This window comes from Nerophis ophidion, linkage group LG03 (genome assembly GCF_033978795.1).
Source record: "Nerophis ophidion isolate RoL-2023_Sa linkage group LG03, RoL_Noph_v1.0, whole genome shotgun sequence".
NCBI classification, from domain to species: Eukaryota; Metazoa; Chordata; class Actinopteri; order Syngnathiformes; family Syngnathidae; genus Nerophis; species Nerophis ophidion.
The window spans coordinates 20,526,942-20,547,455 of record NC_084613.1 but is presented as its reverse complement, the minus strand read 5'-3'; the positions used below and the strand labels follow the sequence as shown (position 1 = coordinate 20,547,455).

The window sequence follows — 20,514 nt, the reverse complement described above, 5'->3', positions numbered from 1 at the left end:
ACAATTTTAAAGGGTAAAAGCAATGTAAAGTCATGGCTGTCTTAAGTTTCCAATAATTTCTACAACTCTTATTTTTTTGTGATAGAGGGATTGGAGCACATCCTTGTTCACAAAAAATGTTCATGAAGTTTGGTTCTTTTATGAATTTATTATGGGTCTACTGAAAATGTCACCAAATCTGCTGGGTCAAAAGTATACAGGACTGTCTCAGAAAATTAGAATATTGTGATAAAGTCTTTTATTTTCTGCAATGCAACTAAAAACATGAAAATGTCATACATTCTGGATTCATTACACATCAACTGAAATATTGCAAGCCTTTTATTATTTTAATATTGCTGATTATGGCATACAGCTTAAGAAAACTAAAAATTCCTATCTCAAAAAATTAGAATATTTCCTCAGATCAAGTAAAAAAAAAAGATTTATAACAGCAAAACAAAATCAAACATTTGAAAATGTCAATTAATGCACTCAGTACTTGGTTTGGAATCGGATTACTGCATCAATGCGGTGTGGCATGGAGGCAATCGGCCTGTGGCATTGCTGAGGTGTTATGGATGCCCAGGATGCTTCAATAGCGGCCTTTAGCTCATTTGCATTATTGGGCCTGGTATCTTTCAGCTTCTTCTTCACAATAACCCACAAATTCTCTATGAGGTTCAGGTCAGGGGGGTTGGCAGGCCGATGGAGGACAGTAATGCCATAGTCAGTACACCAGTTACTGGTGGTTTTGGCACTGTGGACAGGTGCCAGATCATGCTGGAAAATTAAATCATCATCTCCATGGAGCTTTTCAACAGATACAGCTTCAATAGCCGCATTCCCATGGTAAAGCCACTCCTGAACTCTAGACAACGGAAGTTCCCTCAGTCAGAAATGGTTTGGGGAGCCATGTCAACTGCTGGTTTTGGCCCACTGTGTTTCTCAAAGTCCAGAGTCAATGCAGCTGTGAACATGCTTCCATTTGTTGTAAAGCTCAAATTTAGCTGTTTGGCCACAATACCCAGCAGTATGGTTGGAGGAAAAAAGTTGAAGCCTTTAATCCCAGGAACACCACCCTACAGTCAAGCATGGTGGTGGTAGTATTATGCTCGGGCTTCTTTTGCAGCCAATGGAACTGGTGCTTTTCAGAGAGTAAATGGGACAATGAAAAAGCAGGATTATCTCCAAATTATTTAGGACAACCTAAAATCAACAGCTTGGGTCTTGGGCGCAACTGTGTTCCAACAGGACAATGACCCTAAACACACGTCAAAAGTGGTAAAGTAATGGCTAAATCAGGCTACCATGAAGGTTTTATAATGGCCTTCACAAAGTCCTGACTTAAAGGGGAACATTATCACAATTTCTGAAGGGTTGAAACCAATAAAAATCAGTTCCCAGTGGCTTATTTTATTTTTCAAAGTTTTTCTCAAAATTTTACTCATCACGCAATATCCCGCTAAACGGCTTCAAATTGCCTGATTTTAACCGTCGTTATATCCACCCGTCAATTATCCTGTGACGTCACAGCGTGATCACACAGAAACAAACATGGCGGATAGCACAGAAAGGTATAGCGATATTAGCTCGGATTCAGACTCGGATTTCAGCGCCGTAAGCGATTCAACAGATTACGCATGTATTGAAACGGATGGTTGGAGTGTGGAGGTAGGTAGCCAAAACGATATTGAAGAAGAAACTGACGCTATTGAGCCATATCATGACAGACAGCGGCACAGGAGGAAGCGAGGACGAATTTGGCGATCGCCTTTTAACCAACGATTGGTATGTGTTTGTTTGGCATTAAATGTGAGTGGAGGGAAAGGCTGGATGCAAATATAGCTACAAATGAGGCATAATGATGCAATTTGTACATACAGCTAGCCTAAATAGCATATTAGCATCGATTAACTTGCAGTTATGCTGTGACCAAATATGTCTGATTAGCACGCTCCACATAAGTCAATAACATCAACAAAACACACCTTTGTGCATTCATGCACAACCTTATAAGTTTGGTGGACAAAATGAGACAGAAAAAGAAGTGGCATGAATCATATCCAGGGGTTTAACCTCGCTCGTCTGCGGGAAGAGACTGCCGTCGTCCCTGAATAGCTCGCACTCGGGCAGATTCAGTGGTGGTCTATTTTCCAATATTGCAGATTTCGTTGACTTTATCGTTGGAAATGCATCTGCTTTGAGTGTCGCAGGATATCCACACATTCTTGTGTGGATATCGTAAAAATAACAGCTGATTTGACTTGGTGCGTGTAATAAGATTTAGAAAATGGCAGATCGTTTCATGTTGTGACGTCACGGGTGAAAGGTCATCGCTCTGACAGGCTATCAAATGAAAGGCGTTTAAATCGCCAAATTCACCCATATAGAGTTCGTAAATCGGTTAAAAAAACATATGGTCTTTTTTCTGCAACATCAAGGTATATATTGACGCTTACATAGGTCTGGTGATAATGTGTGGAAAATGCTGAAGAAACAAGTTCATGTCAGAAAACCAACAAATTTAGCTGAACTGCACCTATTTTGTCAAGAAGAGTGGTCAAAAATTCAACCAGAACCTTGCCAGAAGCTTGTGGACGGCTACCAAAATTGCCTTAATGCAGTGAAACTCACCAAAGGATATGTTACCAAATATTAACATTGCTGTATGTATACTTTTGACCCAGGAGATTTGGTCACATTTTCAGTAGACCCATAATAAATTCATAAAAGAACCAAACTTCATGCATGTTTTTTGTGAACAAGTGTGTGCTCCAAGCACTCTATCACAAAAAAATAAGAGTTGTAGAAATTATTGGAAACTCAAGACACCCATGACATTATGTCCTTAACAAGTTTATGTACACTTTTGACCACAACTGTATGTGTCCCCAGTCTGGTTGATGGAATTTAGAGCCATTCAGTCAGAAATTGCTAAAATATTTGAAGATGCATGTGAATATTTTGAAAATGATCAAAAATGGAACACACCTGCACTGCTCTTCACTCCATTGACGAAGACCTTACTAGGATTAAGGATGTCACTGCGTGAACCTTGGTTCTCAGACATCTTGACCAGCTTGGAGATCCTCTCTGGGTCCTTTCTCCTAAGGGAGGTTGATCGAGGTGAAGCAGAGTCCTTGTGAGCCTGTTTCACTGGAGTGGAGGACCTCTTTCTGACCTCCCCTTTCCGAGCAGGAGAAGCCGATTTTGGTTTGGACTTTCTGAGGCTCCTGGTGGTCCTGTGGTCCTTCTTGGGAACATTTTCTGTGCTCCTATTATCAAGAAGAAGAGCCTCTGGATCCACCATGCACACATCTGGATGGGGAGGTTGTGGAGGAGAGTCTTTAAAGGAGGTGGGAAGTGGATCGTGCGTTTTCTGAGCTGCCTCGGCACTGGCGGTGCGTTGACCACTGGCAGCACCAGAAGCAGACAGTTTGTCGACAGGCAGATGTTCAGCCTCTTCATCTGAGTCCAGGTTACCTTCTGCGGTGATGGAAGGACACTCCTCCGTTCCTGGTGGAACATCGGAATCGGACTGTGAAGGTAACGACTCGCTTACGGATGTTGGTGGTGTTTCTTCTCCAGCTAATGTTCTGGTCATTCCATGTGAAGCAGCATCTCTGTGGTGTGTGTGGTGGCGCCTTGTCTTGTGTGACTTCCTTTTTACGGATCTTTGTTCATGATCTGCATCTCTTCCTTCCTGGGAGCGGGCACGTCGGTCGTCATCTTCGCCCTCGTCACCAGAGAACTGAAGTGGACTTGGGTTGATGAAAGAGGGAGAGAGGTCTCCTTTACGCTGTTTATATTCATAGGACGAGTCCACCATAGGGTAGGGAGAAGTGGCTCGGGTATTCAAGTCGGATGGACGATCAGTTTTTGCTTGGCTCGGTGTGTCTGTGAGAGCGGTTACTTTTGAGGAGAACAGAGAAGCACCATGGATGCTTGCCATCCACTCAAAGGCTTCCGTTGCTTCCTCCTCTTGGTCACCATAACCTGGTGGAGGGGCACTTGGGAAATCATCTGGCCTCTGTAGCAGCTCCCAATCAGATATACTGCTCTTCCGCCTTACCCCGAATCTCTCCTGTAGCTTATCCAAAAAGCCTTCCCTTTCCTCTGGACTTTCAGCTTCTATTTCCTCTTTCTTGACATCTACTTCTTCACTCATCTTTGGATCAAAAGGCTTTATCAGTTTATCACCCTCCTTGCAAATCTTCTCTTCCGGAATCCTTACTTCTTCTTGTCCTTTTGCTGTTTTACTAATTTCCTTTTCCACTTTAGAGTCGATAGGCTTCTCCTTTTCAACCGCAGGTGTCTTAACCCTCTCTTTTACTTCCTCTGCATTGGGCAGGTCGGTAATGGCACATGAGGTAGCACCACTTGTATTAGCTGAAGAGCCTGAGGTGGTGTGTTGAGCTGTGTGCATCACGACTGACATTTTTTGACATTCAGAGTCACATGGTAGGGGGCTTGGGTCTTTGTCCGGTGTTGTCTGTTGTGATGTGCTGTCAGTGTGTTCAGCCCTTTGTGGGGCGACATCAAAACAAGCTTGAGATGTGGACAATGTCTCGTCCTGTTTTAAAGGGTCAGTATTTTGCAGGGGTGACGTTTTGGCCTTCTCTGACTGGAAGTACTCGTCTGTATGTTTTGTCATCACCTCCATGTACTCGTCTCTCTGAAGGCTACTAGAGACTGAGCTCAGAAAGTCACTGCTCAATGGTGGCAGCTCTTGGGCTAAACAGCTTGATACACCAACAAACCTTTCCTCATGGTCTTCAAACTGGTGGCTAAAAAGGCCAGAACTTGAGAAGGGGGATGCAGCACTGGTTGCAGAGGAAGACGCCAAAGTGGTTGATGTAAGACGCTCATCCCCCGTTTTTGCCGTAAGATCTGAACTTTGCCTTGCAGTCGCACTTTCTACTTGGGTGTCTCTTTGGTAATATTCCTCATCCCTTAGCCTTACTGGCTGGCATACATCTGACGGGGCTACATGGTGCGGATCTTTTTGACCTACTTGATTGAACTCCATTGGCTCAGCGTTTTCTCTTGGCCCGCTCTGTCCGATATCGGCATAGCTTCCAGTTTGCAGAGCAAAGAGATCGGATGCAGGACTAGATGTGGTCTTTGGCTGGTCAGATGGTGCTGAACTGCTATTGAGGCTGCTAGTGGGTGATGACTGGCAATGATCTTTTGTCAGAATGCTTGATTGTGGAGCTGCAGATGCTTTGTCCTCATCCTTTTTCTCATCTTTTTGCTGCACCTCAGAGGAAGCAACATCCTCAGCAATTGATGACTTTCTTTGTGTTATAGGGGAGATCTGTTTCTTTTCTTCAATTTCCTTTGATTCATGTGAGGTAATCAAACAAATGTTTTCCTCTTTCAAAGCGCTAATGCCTGGTGGTGGTGTTGTTTCATTTTTACTTTTGGTCTCAGGGAGGGTCATATCAACAGTTGTTGCTCCAGAGAAGTCTTCCTTTTCAAGAAGGTTTGTGTCACTAGATATTTTTTTACTTGTGTCCTCCTTTGACATCTCAAAGGCTTGATTATCTGAGGCACCATCGGGTGAAACTTTAAAGGAAATTTCTTCTTTCAGGAAGCTCACACCAGGAGGTGTTGTCTTTACATCCTCATGGGAAGTTAATGTGACTTTATCATCAGGACTACTCCTGCAGGTTTCCTTTTCAGACTGCTCTCTGGCACCCTTTTCCATCTCAACGTCACTCATATCCTCTTCCTCGTCATCCTCATCTTCATCATCATCATCATCATCATCAACATTAAAATCTTCACCCTCGACAAGTAATCTTATGTCTATTAGGTTTTCTTTGGAACATTCTAATAGGGATTGACCATTGTCCGAAGCGCGGATGTTGTCATCTATCTGCTGTCCTACACATGAGGAGGCTGACCCTGTTCTTGATCCAGTTGCCTGTTCTTGCCTTCCTGAACATGAAGCAAATGGGGGCAAAGAGTCTTTTTCTGCTGGTGAATGTCGACCAGATGGAGAGTCTTCATGATCAGAGAACTCTATCCTGTCTTTCAGGAATTCTACAGATTGTTCATTCTCTTTATTTTCTGTGGCCTTCTCTGTGACTTCTCCAAAATGTACTACAGTAGCTGAGGCATCATCATCTGAGGTGTCTTGTCTTGATTGTGGTCCTGTGGAATGAGTAGCAGCACCGAATAGTGTCTGATCCCTTTCACCCATTTGAAAGGCGACGGTAGTTCCTTCCTTTGCGTCTTCCTTTTCTTTCTCTGATTTCTCTGGCTTGTCCTCTTTGGGACTATAAGACTCTTGGGACATTTTATTGTCTTGTATGGTTACGGCTGGAAAACTCTTTGAGGCAGGAGGCATGTCTGATCTTTCCTCTCTTACACTCTCTTCTTCTTGTCCTTTCTCACGGTCTTCATGTCTTGGGGAGGCACATTGGTGGCTTTCACTCTGTGGGCTGTCGTCAGTTCCACTTAAATATAATGGTTCTTCTTTGACTTGATCTTCCGGAAGAAACATGGCTGTCCCTGTCTGGCTTGTTCTCCTGTTATCATCCATGCTGATTTCTAATGTATGACCTGGAAACTCAGCAGTCTCGTCTCTTGTGACAGAATCTTTTGAAATTGGCTTTTCATATGGTTCATACTTCGATGCAGCAAAATATCTGTTTTCATCTTGGAGTCCTCCTTTTCCATTATCAGCACTCTGCTTGTTTTCACGGTTTGCACCTAAGCCCCTGTCATCAGTGTCTTTATCCAACAGGAAGTATGAACAAGGCTGAGAAAAGCCTGGAGAAGCAACTTCCCGTTCTCCTTCCATCTCTCGCTCTGCCTCCTTAACAGGTTTATCCTCTTGTTCCATCTTAACAATGGTCACAGACCTTTTTTGAGGTTGGACCGTGGCCTGATTTTCAGCACTTCTAGATTCAGTATTAGATAATGCTGACGATACAATCTTTGTCTCTGTCAAGCTGGACTCTTGTTCTCTCTTAGAGTCTGATAAATCACAGGCTGGATCTTGTTCTGGAATAGAAGTTGTCTCCTTTAATGTGTCACTAGTAAAAGATGGCTGCGGGTGGGAAAGCGATGCAGGAGTGATTTCAGTTTCAATAGCATCCAAAGAAGGAATTAATTCTTCGGTTAAAACGTCTCTGATGTCATCATCCATTGAAGGCCCCTGCATTGTAAGTGTAGGTATGACTATTATGTTTTGTCTGAGTGTGGTCTCTTGGATTTGATCACATGACGAAGACGTTTGTGATGACAACTGATCTACAGACATGATGCCATGTTCTGATTTTTTTGGCTCCAATGACAAAGGTCTGGAGCCCATACAAATATACTCCTCCTCTTCATCATCCCTGCCTTCATCTAAAGACTGAACCAGGAAGTTAGGCTCATTGTCGGGCTTTGAACCCAGCATTGTTTCTCTAAAAGTGGTCTGTGCAGATTGTTTTGAGGTTTTGTCAAGGTCCTTCTCTTGTAACTCCTCTCGCTCCCATTTTTCTACTTTAGCTTCAGACTGTTCTCCCTCGCTGGCATCTTCAACCTTCATGTGGAACAAAGAACTTTCTTTAATCTTGTCTGACATTGTCCCTTGCTCCAGAAGATCTTCTGCCTCACATGTCATTTCTTTTTCTTCTTCCTTCTCCATTTTCTTTTCCTTATTTAGTTCGGCAACGTGAGCATCATCTTTTTCTTGCTCCGTTCTTTCCACTGCACTGATAATGGCCTTAGTTTCTTCGTTGAGCACTTTTTCCTGCATTTGGAGGGACTCTTGGTTTTCAGGATGCACTGTTTGTTGTTCTTCACTTGGTTCAACTTCCGAGGAGTCCTGCTGTTTTTGTACCAGTGCACCTTCCTCTCTGGTAGATGCAGTTAGTGTGTTCAAGGATTCTTCATGCATCTTTTTCGTATCTACTTCCTCTTCTATGGCCTGGGGTACTGACTGGACAACCATGTCATCCATCTTAATATCAGACTCAAAAGTAGAATCATGTTTCACTATAACTTTTTGGGTGTCATATGGGGAATATGATTCGTTCTTGGAGTCATGTTTGTCTCCACTCGGACATATCCCAGGCTCTCTCCTGTCATCATTTTCAATTAATATATCTTTTACTTTCACATTGAAATCTTCAACTTTAACCTGTTTTTCTTCTGCATTCTTCACATACTCTACAATGTTGTCTTTTTCTATTTTTGTGCTATCCATTTCCATGACTTTCTCTTTAGCCTCTAAAATTCCTTTGTCAACAGAGATGTCACCTTCTTTCATCTTCGTAGTCTCTGGGATTGCAATCTCTTTGTCACTAAGAGCGCTCTTTTCCAGCCTTTCATCCTCCGTAAGTTGGACAAAGGTTTCGTCAGAGCGGTCAGTCTTGTCCTTGGCTTTTTCAATTTTTTCCTCTTCAAACTTAATTGGTTTATCATAACCTTCATCCTTCTGTGTCTCTTTATCTTCTTCCTTGGTGAGTTTTTCTTTCGAATCAACCTTTTTGTCTGCTTCTTTAGTTTTTTTTACATCAAAATATTCTTCGGATTCCTCTGCTTTAGTGGATTTGGTAGATGTTCCATATTTAATTGTTCCAGAATCTGTTTCTTCTCCCATAGATTTGATGTCAACCTTTTGATCCACAGGTGTCATTTCTTCCTCCCTGGATGGTTTGACAGTGGAGGTATTCACCCTATCGTCACCCTTTTTCATGACTTTATCAGCGTCAGCATCTTCTTGCAAGGTGTCATCCATGCTGACTTTATCTTCAGAAAATGCAATGACATCCTTTTCTACAAGTGACTGTTGTGACTTCAGTAGTACGGCAGAAAAATTATCACTTTTAAATTTAATCTCTTCCTCCATCTCCTGATCTTTTCCTTTGGCTATAAAACTCTCAACAGTTGATGTTGCGTCTATGCAAACAACGTCTTCTTTGGTGAGTTGAGTAAACAGTGTATCATCCTTTTCAATCTTCCCCTGTTTCTCGTCCTGACAAGGTTTTGTGAAGGATTTTTCATCTTCTGCCTCTTTCTCCATCACATCTTTTGCTGGCACCGTGCTGTGGACGCTTTGAATCTGATCTTCTTCCGGTTTTGTCCCTGCAACTGCCTCTGTGGTTTTGAGGTTAGAGTCTATATCTATGACCTGTTTTTCCTCAGATGCAACTATTTTTCCTTTGGATAATTCAGCTGCAGGAGTTGAATCTTTTGCCAGCACTTTAACATAACCTTTCATGGCACTATCAAGTGTCTCTTCTTTCACAGGTTTAACATTGAATATATCAGCATCTTTTTCTAACTTCTGATCTGTGATGGCACACCTGTCTTTCTGGAGTGCAGATTTTGATTTCTGCTCATCCTGCAGTTCTTGCAATGCAGAGGCACCATGTTTATTGGTCTCCATCTCTTTTTGTTCCACTGTAATAAATGTTTCAACTTCAGATCTAGCATCATCTTTATCATTTTTCTTTTTATCGTGGTCATCGTCAAAGAAATCGGTGTCTCTTTCTGGAGAGTGGGCAAAAAATAGCGTTTCACATTCAATGTGTGTTTGTTGATTTGAGGACGAAGAAGCCCATCCTGACATGGGTGGTTGAACTTTCGTTGAAGATGCATCCTGTATTACTGTTGTTTCTGTCTGCTTGCCATTCCCTGCAACCTCCTTCAAGTCCTTGTCAAATGTTTTGTCAGATACTGTTGAAACATCTTCGGCATGCAATTCATGCTTTTTGTCTTTTTGAACTGTTTCATTGTCCTGTAAGGTTTGGTCTTCAGTTGTGTCGGCAAGTTTTTGGAGTTCAAAATCCGGGAAGGCTCCAACTGGTGAATGACGAAGAGGGGAATGAGTGACGCTCGAGGGTCCGGAATGTGTTGGAGAGGCCATTTTTACAGTGATATCATCCGGACTGAAACAACGTTCCTCACTCTCTGAGGTTACTGAGTCCGAACCAAAAAGCCTGGTGGGGACAACTGACGAAACCCCTTTTGGGGCCACAACATCTATATTTTGCTCCTCCACCGGAAAGTGGACTGGCTTGACCTCTTCTAGAGAATTGGAAGCAGGAGATAAAGAGTCAGGCGGCTTTTCAACATCTTTGTCTTGTGCCTTTATTATTTGTAATGAAGCATAGCTCTCTTGAAGTTTTTCTAGAGCGATATCAACATTAGGAGTTTGATCTTCCTCCTCTTCGTCGTCGTCCTGGGAAACGGGAAACTTAGCAGCCATCTTTGTTTCTTCGAGAGGAAGCTGTAAGTCAGTGGAAGGGGACCTCTCTTCAAGAGATGACGGTGAAAGCGTTCCAGATGATAGAATTTGGTCTTTGTCTCGAGTGGGATCGATAGATCTGGTTTTGACTGGTTCCTCAGTAGTTACAGTGGATGCAACAGACTGGTCTTCAGCAATAGAAGTGGGGAGAGAGGACAGTTTATCATACTCTGTGATAGAAGTCGCAGAGGATACATGCTCTTCTTCCGCTAGAGGGGCAGTGAAGATGTTGGTGAACATTGAAATTTGCTCCTGCACGCCTGGGATGGATGATTTTCCAATCATGGTTGAAGCTTGCATCTCCCTCATGCCGTGAATGTTTACAAATGATCCAGTTTGATTTGGAACTGAGATGTCATACATGCCAACGTCATACTGAAGGTGTGGTATTTTCTCCTCGGCTTCTTCGTGAATCTCCTCATCAGAAATGGTTTGTTCCGTCTCAGAGTAGCCTGGAATAGTCTCATCTTGGATATAAGAAATGGGGTCTACTGCTTTTTGAGCTGTTGCCGCTCCCACATTGGATGGGTAGGCTTCTTCCTCGTCTTCCTCATGTTTGGCAGTGGTAAAGGTGTCAGTTTCGCTCTCACCAACCATAGGCTGTTCAGCCACACCTTCGTTGCTGATTTCTTCATCAGCTATCACGTCCAGATCTTCCACCTCTTCCAGTTCAGCCTTTTCTTCTGGCTCTTCGTCCTCTTCCTGCTCTTTTGTGTCTACCTTCGCTGAGAGTGTTTTCGCTTTCTCCATTTCTTCAGTTTCATCTTTTCTGTCTCTACCATCACGCTCCTTTAACTGGAATTCTTCATCTTCTTCTTCTCCAATGCCCATATCCTCCTCTTCCTCACTCTTTGCCTCAGCAGTTACAGCCTCTTCTTCATCATCCTCCTCATCCTGGGATGCAGCGCCTTCATCCTCAAACATTTGTGCCTCTTCCATGTCTTTCTTGTCATCATATTTCGCCTGCTCTCTTTCAGGAGACTCTTTTGCAGTTAAGAGTTCCGTTTCTGGTGCTTCTGGCTTTTCTTGGAAAAAACTTTGAGCAGTAATCTGCAGAACAACATCATCGGAGCCTAAGGGCTCTGCCAAATCAGCTGCAGATTCAGCTGTGGTCAATTCAGAGTCCTTGGTGATATCTTCAGGCGCAGAAGGACTCAAAACAGCTGTATTAAATGTTGACTCTAGTTGAACGCCTTCTGTTCGGTTGTCTTTTCCTTCACGACTCCTTGGTCCTTCTGGCTTTAATTCACCTGCTTCAGCCTTCACTGGTTTTGTTTTTCCGGTCTTTGTTTTACTTGATACTTTAGCTTTGTGTAGTGTCTTTCGGACTTCCGGCGTGAGAGGTTTGAGGTCAGGCTTTGCTATTTTTCTCAGCTCTGGTTTAGATGTCGCTTTCTTTTTGTCTTCTTTGGACTTCACATCTTTCTTCTCATCTTTTTTAGATGACTCGTCTTTCCTAATTTTCCTGATCTCTTTCTTCTCTTTGTCTTTTTTCTCATCCATCTTTGATACCCTTTCCTTGGAGTGTTTTCGCAGGGATTTTTCTTTCAGAAGTTTCTTCTTCTCTGACATATCAGTTTTAGATGTAATGGTTTTGGTTGGCTTTTTCTCTTCTTTTTTTTCAGGAATGTTTTCTTTCACAGCCCCACTCTTTGTCTCAATACCAACCAAGACATCATCTTGTCCTTCTGTTTTTTCCTTGTTGAACTTTACGGATGTCTTTGGGGAAGATTTAAGGCTGTCTTTGCTGTCGGTCCTTTGTTTTAACTTTGTCTGTTTTACAACAGGAGGAGCTCCTGAGGCCATGTCTTTTTGTGTAGCTACAGGATAACGCAAAAAGTCAAGGTGCTTTAACTTTTCCAGTCCTTCCAGGATCTTGTTTTGCGGTGCATTTCCTGGAAAAAGGACCCTGACAATCTTTTCTGTCGGATTTGCAGGAAGCCAGACAACTAAGGCGGTAACTGATGTCAGGTAGGGCACAGATATTTCTCCTTCTTTTCCACTTGGCAACACAATACCAGTTTTGGCCTTGCTATTTCCAGCCCACTTTTGCATGAGGAACTGCATCTCTTTGCTTTCCTTGACAGGGTTGAGAACATACATATCAAGCCTGCCCACTCCCATCTTGTGGAACAGGGTAATGGGCTCAATTGTGTTGCTCACGACTCGAAAAAGAGGCTCTGGCCTGACTCCCAGTTTGTTAAGATATTGTAAAGTCAAAGAGGCTTCTTCAATGCTGCGTTTGACTTTTAGGGTGGATTCTGGCATGCGTAACTTCTCGGGTACATTGAAAAACACCACTCCAAGTTCTGGAGAGATCAGGTTCTTGATCCAATCACTATGGTTGGTAGAGCCTTTAGATTTCTCCTCCTCCTGTTCTGCGATCTTCCTCTGCAGGATCCCGTTAATCCCTGGCAGATTGTCGGCACCGATGTGTGTAAGCAAAATGGAGTCAATGCGGTCCAAGTGACGGACTAGTTTCCAGAAGCAGGATTTCCGTTCGGAGCCACCATCTACTAAGATGTTGAAGCCGTTCACGGCGAAGAGTGCGGAGTCTCCACGTCCGCCAGGAAATATGTAGCAGCATGGTTTTGACAGTTTCAGGAACCCACCAGATGTTGGTGGTTCTAGCAGGTCAAAAGGTGAAGGAACGTCAACCGTTGCAGAGATGTACTCTGTGAACTCGGTGACCCCCTCCATCTTTGGGAGGACAAGCTCAGGGTTTAGTTTGTATTGGAGGAAATCCCGGAGGTTCGGCTGCTGTCCAAGGGAGCTCCAGCCCACCTCACCTTGGCAGTACACAGTAAGTGTAGCCTGCTGCTTGGGGATTAATGGGCCAAGTACTTCACTAACCTGCACCAGAGACAAACCAACAACTGTAAGATATTGGCAGCCATATAAAAGATATATAGAATTCTGTTTGACATATTTTTACACTTACGGCAAACATTTTAAATGGTTAGTCATTGCCATGGAGGAACGGACTACATAAGGATTCTTTTACATTTGCAATGTCCATAGGGACTTTTGATATGCACTATACAGTACTGGCCAACATTCTTGACCAATCTGTAGTACCAGTAATACAACCCATTAATGTAAAATCAAAGCTGGTACTTAAAGCCTGTTACATGTGTTCAAGTGCTGCAATCCATCAGAGTACTGCTTTGCTGGAACAGGACAGAAGAACAAACTCACCCCAGGATCTACGATGATACTAGCAAAGGTCTCGTAGGTGAAAACCCCCGTTTGAAGAAGAAGGCCACCGTGATCAGAGCTAAGGCCACTCAAGATCAGAAGCTTGTGTCCGGCCGAATCGGTGATGAGATATTGGATCTGGGAGACACACATGCACAAGAATGCGCGCACACACAAACACACACACACGCACACATACACACATGCATACACAAACGCAAACGCACTAGCATCAAGGCGATTGCACTTCCATTGCGTCGACATGGACAATATTTATTAATTGATTTCCTGCATATTTTAAATGCTGAATCAATGAGTTCTGAAGTATTCACTTGTGAAAGTTATTTTGGGACAGACTATTGCTCTAGCGATACAACAATTTTGAATATAACCTAAAAATTTCTAAAGTAAGATACCGGTAATTAGAAATTAGACCAGTTAAACGAACAGCTATAAAACCTGAACAAAAACCTTTCCTTTTCTTATTTGTGGCCTTTTTTGGTACATCTGCCGAAGATGGTCATAATACCAACAACGTCCATACATCCATTTTCTACTGCTTGTCCCGTTTGGGGTGGCGGGGGGTCGCTGAAGCCTATCTCAGCTGCATTCAACGTGTTACTATTAAAGAGCATTAATTATATAATTAATTACATTATATTATAAATAGCAGTAGCGTGATTTTCTATACGGTTACCTAAATTATATGGGATATTTGAATTCTATTCTCATGATTTCTTATTGGAAAAATTTATTTAAAATACAAATAAACTGAAAATTGAAGAGCATTATAAACGAGGGTCTATTCCAATTCTAGCGTGCACATTTTAATGAATAAAAAAAAAAATATATATATATATATATATATATATATATTTTTTTTTTTTTCTTTTTTTTTTTTTAGTTAAAAAAAAACTTGAACTGTTAATCATTAATCAATTAATCACAAGATCTGAATCCGGGTTCTGAGGTTTTTGACTGAACGAGGGACCTTACCTCAGACACCACAGTGTCTTGTGAGGGGTTGACCAGCACCACCGTCTCTAGTACATCGCTTTTGTAGTGGAGAGTCCTTTGCCCTGCACAAAAACATGAAAACACACATCAGCAGATGTATTTTTGTTAGTTTTTTCAGCAGATGTATTTTTGTTAGTTTTTTTAAACTTTTGTTTATTGCTGGGTTGCAAACACGTGACTTCGTGACAGTTCCAGGTTTCAGGCGGTGGTCTAGAGCCCTATTAGGCAACTGCTTATTTACCTGCATCAGTGTAGATTTTGGCTTTTTTTTTTTAATTTAGAGGCAAATATATAAGCGATCATGAAAAAAATATTTGGGAAGAATTGGATTTTTACACTCTTAAGAAAAAAAGATTCAAACCATTTATCCTCACTAAGACAATGCTGCTCGCTACGACCTCACTTCATTTGACAGGATTTAGAAAAGAAAACATCATGTTTTTACACCTGAGAGGTCCACAAATTAAGCATTAATCCGTAAAAGACAACGTTGGACTCATTCGTGCATCACTAAGTGCCGTGCTGCGGTGATCGTGACCTTAAAGAGAAAAAGGATACGTTTGTTTGCTCTTGATTTCCTGCTACAGTACATATATAAGTCTTATCTACAATTGATGTCTGCAGTTGTTTTTATGGTGTTAAGTTCATATTTTGTCTCATTATTTAGCCATAGACGTCCTTGTTGTTCAGCAAATATCAAGATTCAGGAAATGCCGCTGAACCAACGAGAGATTTAATAAATAATAATAATGGATTGGAATAATATTGCACTTTTCCAGACACTCACTCCATATTCATGGTGGTAAGCTACATTTGTAGCCACAGCTGCCCTGGGTTAGACTGATGGAAGCGTGGATGCCAGTTTGCGCTTGCGGCCCCTCCAACCACCACCCGTCATTAATTCACCAGTGTGAGTGGCACTGGCGGTAAGGGTGAACTGTCCTGCCCAAGGACACAACGGCAGTGATTTGGATGACAAGAGGCAGGGAGCGAACCTGTAAACCTCATGTTTCTGGCACGGCTGCTTTACCCACCACGCTATGCCGCCCCAACAAAATATTTATTCATCTACTTTATTAATGCTATAAGGGATATTTTCTTGATGATAACAAATATCACCAAGGACGCTATAATGTGGTCATCCGTGTCAATAAAGCACTTGGTTACCATGAATTGATTAACGTGGACCCCGACTTAAACAAGTTGAAAAACTTATTTGGGTGTTACCATTTAGTGGTCAATTGTACGGAATATGTACTGTACTGTGCAATCTACTAATAAAAGTATCAATCAATCAATCAATTGCACAACAACAACTAAGCTCTTAGTTTCTGTTATGAAAATCGAGAAAGAAAATACAGTAAATTGGACCAACAATAAAAATATTTATTACTAAGACGTAACATGACATTAGTATATTTCCCCAAGCAAGTCTTCTGGTTATAATTAGGCGTAGCAACCTCATGAGAACACAAACTAATGCGATTTCTTGTCCTTTCTACACATTTAGTTCTGTTCTCAAACACTACTAAAATAATAGGGACTAAACTCCATTGCATCATAGATAGTTTCCCAAACAAATCAACTGATCAAACAAAAACTTTACAAAGTGATCACTGCAGACACGGGCATGGTCCGATTGTATTCCACAAGATGACCACCAAGCTAACACAACAACTGTACATATAGTATTTTTTCTGAATACATTCCTTGTATTGATGAAACATGTTTTTTGCGGCCCTCTTGGTCAGGTCACGCTTGTTAAAGATATTTTTAATCTCAATGAGTGTTTATCTTGTTAAATAAAGGAAAATTAACTGTAATTTTTGCTTTTTATAACTTATTATCTGTCCAGTAGGCTTTCACACTATACCGGTACTAATAAAATACCAAAGTACTAATGAATTAAAACAGGTACTATAATGCCTTTAAAAAATACCGGTATTTTTTTTTTTTTCATGGACACAAAGATGCGTTGCGGCAGCATCGCTGTTAATATGAACTAGAGCGCATATGAGTCAAGACACACAGAGCACTTGCAAGCAAAAATAGTGTTGAGACAGAAGAAAGAGAATGGACGTATTTTGGCTTCACAACTTTCGATAAAGGTGAAGCTATAAACACTGAAGCAACACTCTGCAAGCACTGTTTTAAAACATTGATAGCTAGCGGTTAACGTTCGTCCACAGTTTTTTATCTATTTCTAAATCACTAATCTTTGCAGCAGTGGCGACAAATGAAGTATGTTTCTTACAAGTATCATCCCTGCAGGACGAGGAATAGCTAAACATGCTTCATTACACACCGTAGGAGGATACAATAGCTAACCGCTAAAAGCAAGCTAGCGCTCTTGAATGTAAACAAAAGGGTAGATCGAAACAAATACCGACTGTAACGATACCAAATACAAGAGCCAAATACAGTCCATACTACAATGATTACATCAATATTTTTATTATCACAAAAAATCTTTTGTCATTTTTGTTATTGTTTATGAACTCAGGAAATACATATGATCCTTAAACAACTTGGTATTGGATTGACACCAACATTTGTAGTATCACCCAAAACATGTTAAAACAGAGTTTTGATTGATTGATTGAAACTTTTATTAGTAGATTGCACAATACAGTACATATTCGGTACAATTGACCACTAAATGGTAACACCCGAATAAGTTTTTCAACTTGTTTAAGTCGGGGTCCACGTTAATCAATTCAGAGAGTAAGCAGATATTAACAGTAAATGAACAAGTAGATGAAAAATCAATTTTCTACCGCTTGTCCCTCATAATTTTGACAAAATAATAGAAATGGAAATGACACAATATGTTACTGCATATGTCAGCAGACTAATTAGGAGCCTTTGTTTGCTTGCTTACTAATAAAAGACAAGTTGTCTAGCATGTTCCTTATCTTATTTAATGACAAAATTGTTCTTGAATTGCAACAAGAAACATATGTTTATTGTATGATAACATTTGTTGTTAAAATAAAGCTAATACTGACATTTTTTTGTGGTACCCTTTTTTTTAAAGTATTGAAACACATTTTGGTACAAAATATTGGTATCGGAAAAACACACTAATAATAATAATAATAATAGCCACCATGCAGCTGAGGGTGATGACGTGGCATGAAACCGGTGGTGTCTCGTTTCTTAAAGCGCGTTTTCCACTACTATTTATTTATTTTTCATTTATTTGAATTAGTACAGTACACAAAATAATCAATGTGTCGGCAAGAAAATAGCTTTAACATAAATAGTCAGGAATTAGCACAAAAGCTAAATTGCATCCATTGTCCTAAGGCGGGTAGAAAAACAAAAACACGGACACAATAGACTAATAATAATAATCTGAGTTTTAAAAGACAGAGTCCAAGGAGAGGTGTATCTTTTCGGAGCATGACTGACTTGACTTCAACCAATTTTTAAAAACCCCTTTAAATGTCAGCATGGTCCGACAGTGCTCCGGTAAAGTATAGACGGTACCAAGTACCAAGTAACTAGCTCTATATAGCTAAGCTACGTAGCTTAACTACATTTTCCAGTAACTTGGCGGTAGCTTAGCTACTTTTTTAACGAGTGGATTTTCCTGTAGCTTAGCTACATTTAGACCCATGAAGCGAGGTAGTTTACATCAAAGCTACAAGCTACACAGAGAGAAAATGGACTACGAATCCAGACCAAAAAATTTATAAGGGGAACATCCATAAATGCGCAGAAAATCCATGATGATTGGTTGGTGTTCATATGATGAGTCACACTTTGCTAAATTTAGGGCAAAACATTATGGCCTGGCCAATCAGAGGCCATCGAAACTAGTTAGCATTATCATCAACAGTCACGCACTCGTGTCACATGACTACGAGGGAGTCTGAGACAGCTGATCACTCCAAAAAAAAAAAAAAAAAAAATGTAAGAGGAAGTCTCTCCTACAGATTACATTTTTCCTTTAGTGATGAAGACAACGTCCAATAATGGGTGTCCTTAGCAATATTTAGACAAATGTATGCCTTTCAGAAAACAATGCCCAAAACCTTAGTTTTTAGTTGTTTAGTTTGTAAACCGGAATCATAACTGCTCTTTTCATCGTAGACGTCCAACACAAATTTAGCAACACACATTAAGATGAGTTCAGTTCATAAAAAAAGTTTTACTGTATATAACCATTACCCACTGTTCCCAAACAACATATAAGTCTTTTTTTTTGTCAAAAAATATATATGTGCCGTTTTTTTTACTGCAGGTAGAGAAAATGAATAACATTATAGGGGTGGGCCAAAGAAAAGGCAAATTAAATACATACAGTGGGGTGTTGTAGGGTGTCTCCACCTAAATGACAGATAGTTAATAGTAATTGACCCTTGGGACTTCTGGGAGCCTTTTGGCCATCATGGAGACCAGCTGCTGGGTTTCTGCCACACCAGAGTCAGTTTGGAGAGACTGGTGGAGATGCAGATGAAGAGACAGGGCTGCGGAGCTGGCGCTATGCGCCGGGACAGACAAGCTTCACAGTGTCTTGGCTGAATGAGCAGGTATCGGACACCTCGGTCTCATTCGACGCATCTTCGCTCATCCATGCGGACTGGACACTGGCCGAGAGTTGGTGGGCGGCCGAGGGTGGAGTCGGCTCTCTTGGTTGTTTTGTTGGGTCTGCTCCTGTCTCTGGCCATGCTCCCCTCACCACAGCAGACAATGGCCTGGAACACCGCAGAGGCCACCACGGGGTATGTGTGGCTCTGTGTAGAAGTGGCTGGTTGCAATGTCTTGAATATCCTTTGTGTTCTTTGATGTTTCCCTCTTACATACATTTATGTGTGCTATGGCTATGAGTTTTTTTCCTTGGCCTCAGTCTGGACCCCCTCTCCAGGGGCCCAGGCTTAGACTGATTTTTTTTTCCCTCACTCTTTTCTCACCGTTCTGTCTTCGTGTAATTTTTGTCTGCTCTTGAATGGGATTTTGCTGAAAAACTTAATTTCCCGTCTGGGATTATTAAAGTATTTTTTATTCTGATTGGGTCCGTTTGTACACTATCAGTTACATGAACATTGATATTATACATGTGGGCCCATAGATAGAAATGCTGTTAAATGTAGCTTTGATGTAGCAAGCTACTTTTGCCATGTAGCTTGTAGTGTAGCTCATTCGATATTAATCGAGAGTAAGTTGTAGCTTAACCTACTACATTTTACAAGTAGCATGCCCAACACTGACCATTTACGACTGTAGGTCTTGGCTGTCTATTTCAAGGAGGGCGAGCGTTAAGATGAAGGGGGCAAAGTTTAAGGGGAAGAATTGGGATTCAGGTCTGCCTAATACCATCGGAACCTCTTCAACTTGCCACTTTCTGCGTCCTTATTGGGGTCAATCACTAAATAGAGACACGCAACCTACTTCATCCTGCATTGACGCACAAATACAAGTTGGAAATAGGTCACAGGAGTCTGTTGGGTATTGAAACCTCAATTTCTCATCTTCTCAACATCGTCTCTTACCAACTCCTCCTTGACTTGAGGTACTCACGCGAGCGCGTAGATAGTACACCACTCTCCTCCCACACAGAGGTGAGGCTCCTAAATCCCCTCTGTGTCCGCACTGATGGAGCTCCTATTATTAGCGACAGCTCCTCAATTACGATCTCGTTTGTTTTTAGAGCTTCTTCAGTCGTCTTCATCATCACTCAGCTAAATGAAGATAATGTCAAAAAAACACAGCTGAACTCGAGCACTGCAAAGTCATCTGTGACAACACTGTTTCATAATCCTCCTCCACAATCTCCAATAAATCTCCTGGCATCACTGGCACTTCCCCCCATGATCGAAGTATGCATTCGGAGTGTTCTAGTATACGACTACAACAGTCAACTTTATTGTCAATTCTTCACATGTACAAGACAAGACATACAACGACTCAAAATTGCGTTTTCAGCATTCAGCAGTCCCACTCAAGAGCAGGCAACCATTACAGGGAGAGAGGAGGACCGCTGACAAGGTATTCTCTACAGGTAAACATTTAGGATGGAGAGTAAAAAAATATTCAGTCTGACGCTGGACTCCCGTGGA

At 41.6% G+C, this 20,514-nt stretch overlaps 1 protein-coding gene across 1 annotated transcript in view; it reads right to left on the bottom strand.

Moving 5' to 3' along the window:
- map1ab (microtubule-associated protein 1Ab) overlaps positions 1-20,514 on the bottom strand; it is a 77,002-nt gene that overhangs the window by 5,787 nt on the left and 50,701 nt on the right. The window contains exons 3-5 of the mRNA XM_061894547.1: positions 14,429-14,511; positions 13,433-13,570; positions 2,974-13,087 (exon numbers count right to left, since the gene is read on the bottom strand). Of these exons, the coding sequence (XP_061750531.1) occupies positions 2,974-13,087; positions 13,433-13,570; positions 14,429-14,511 (10,335 nt within the window). The remainder of the gene's footprint in view (positions 1-2,973; positions 13,088-13,432; positions 13,571-14,428; positions 14,512-20,514) is intronic.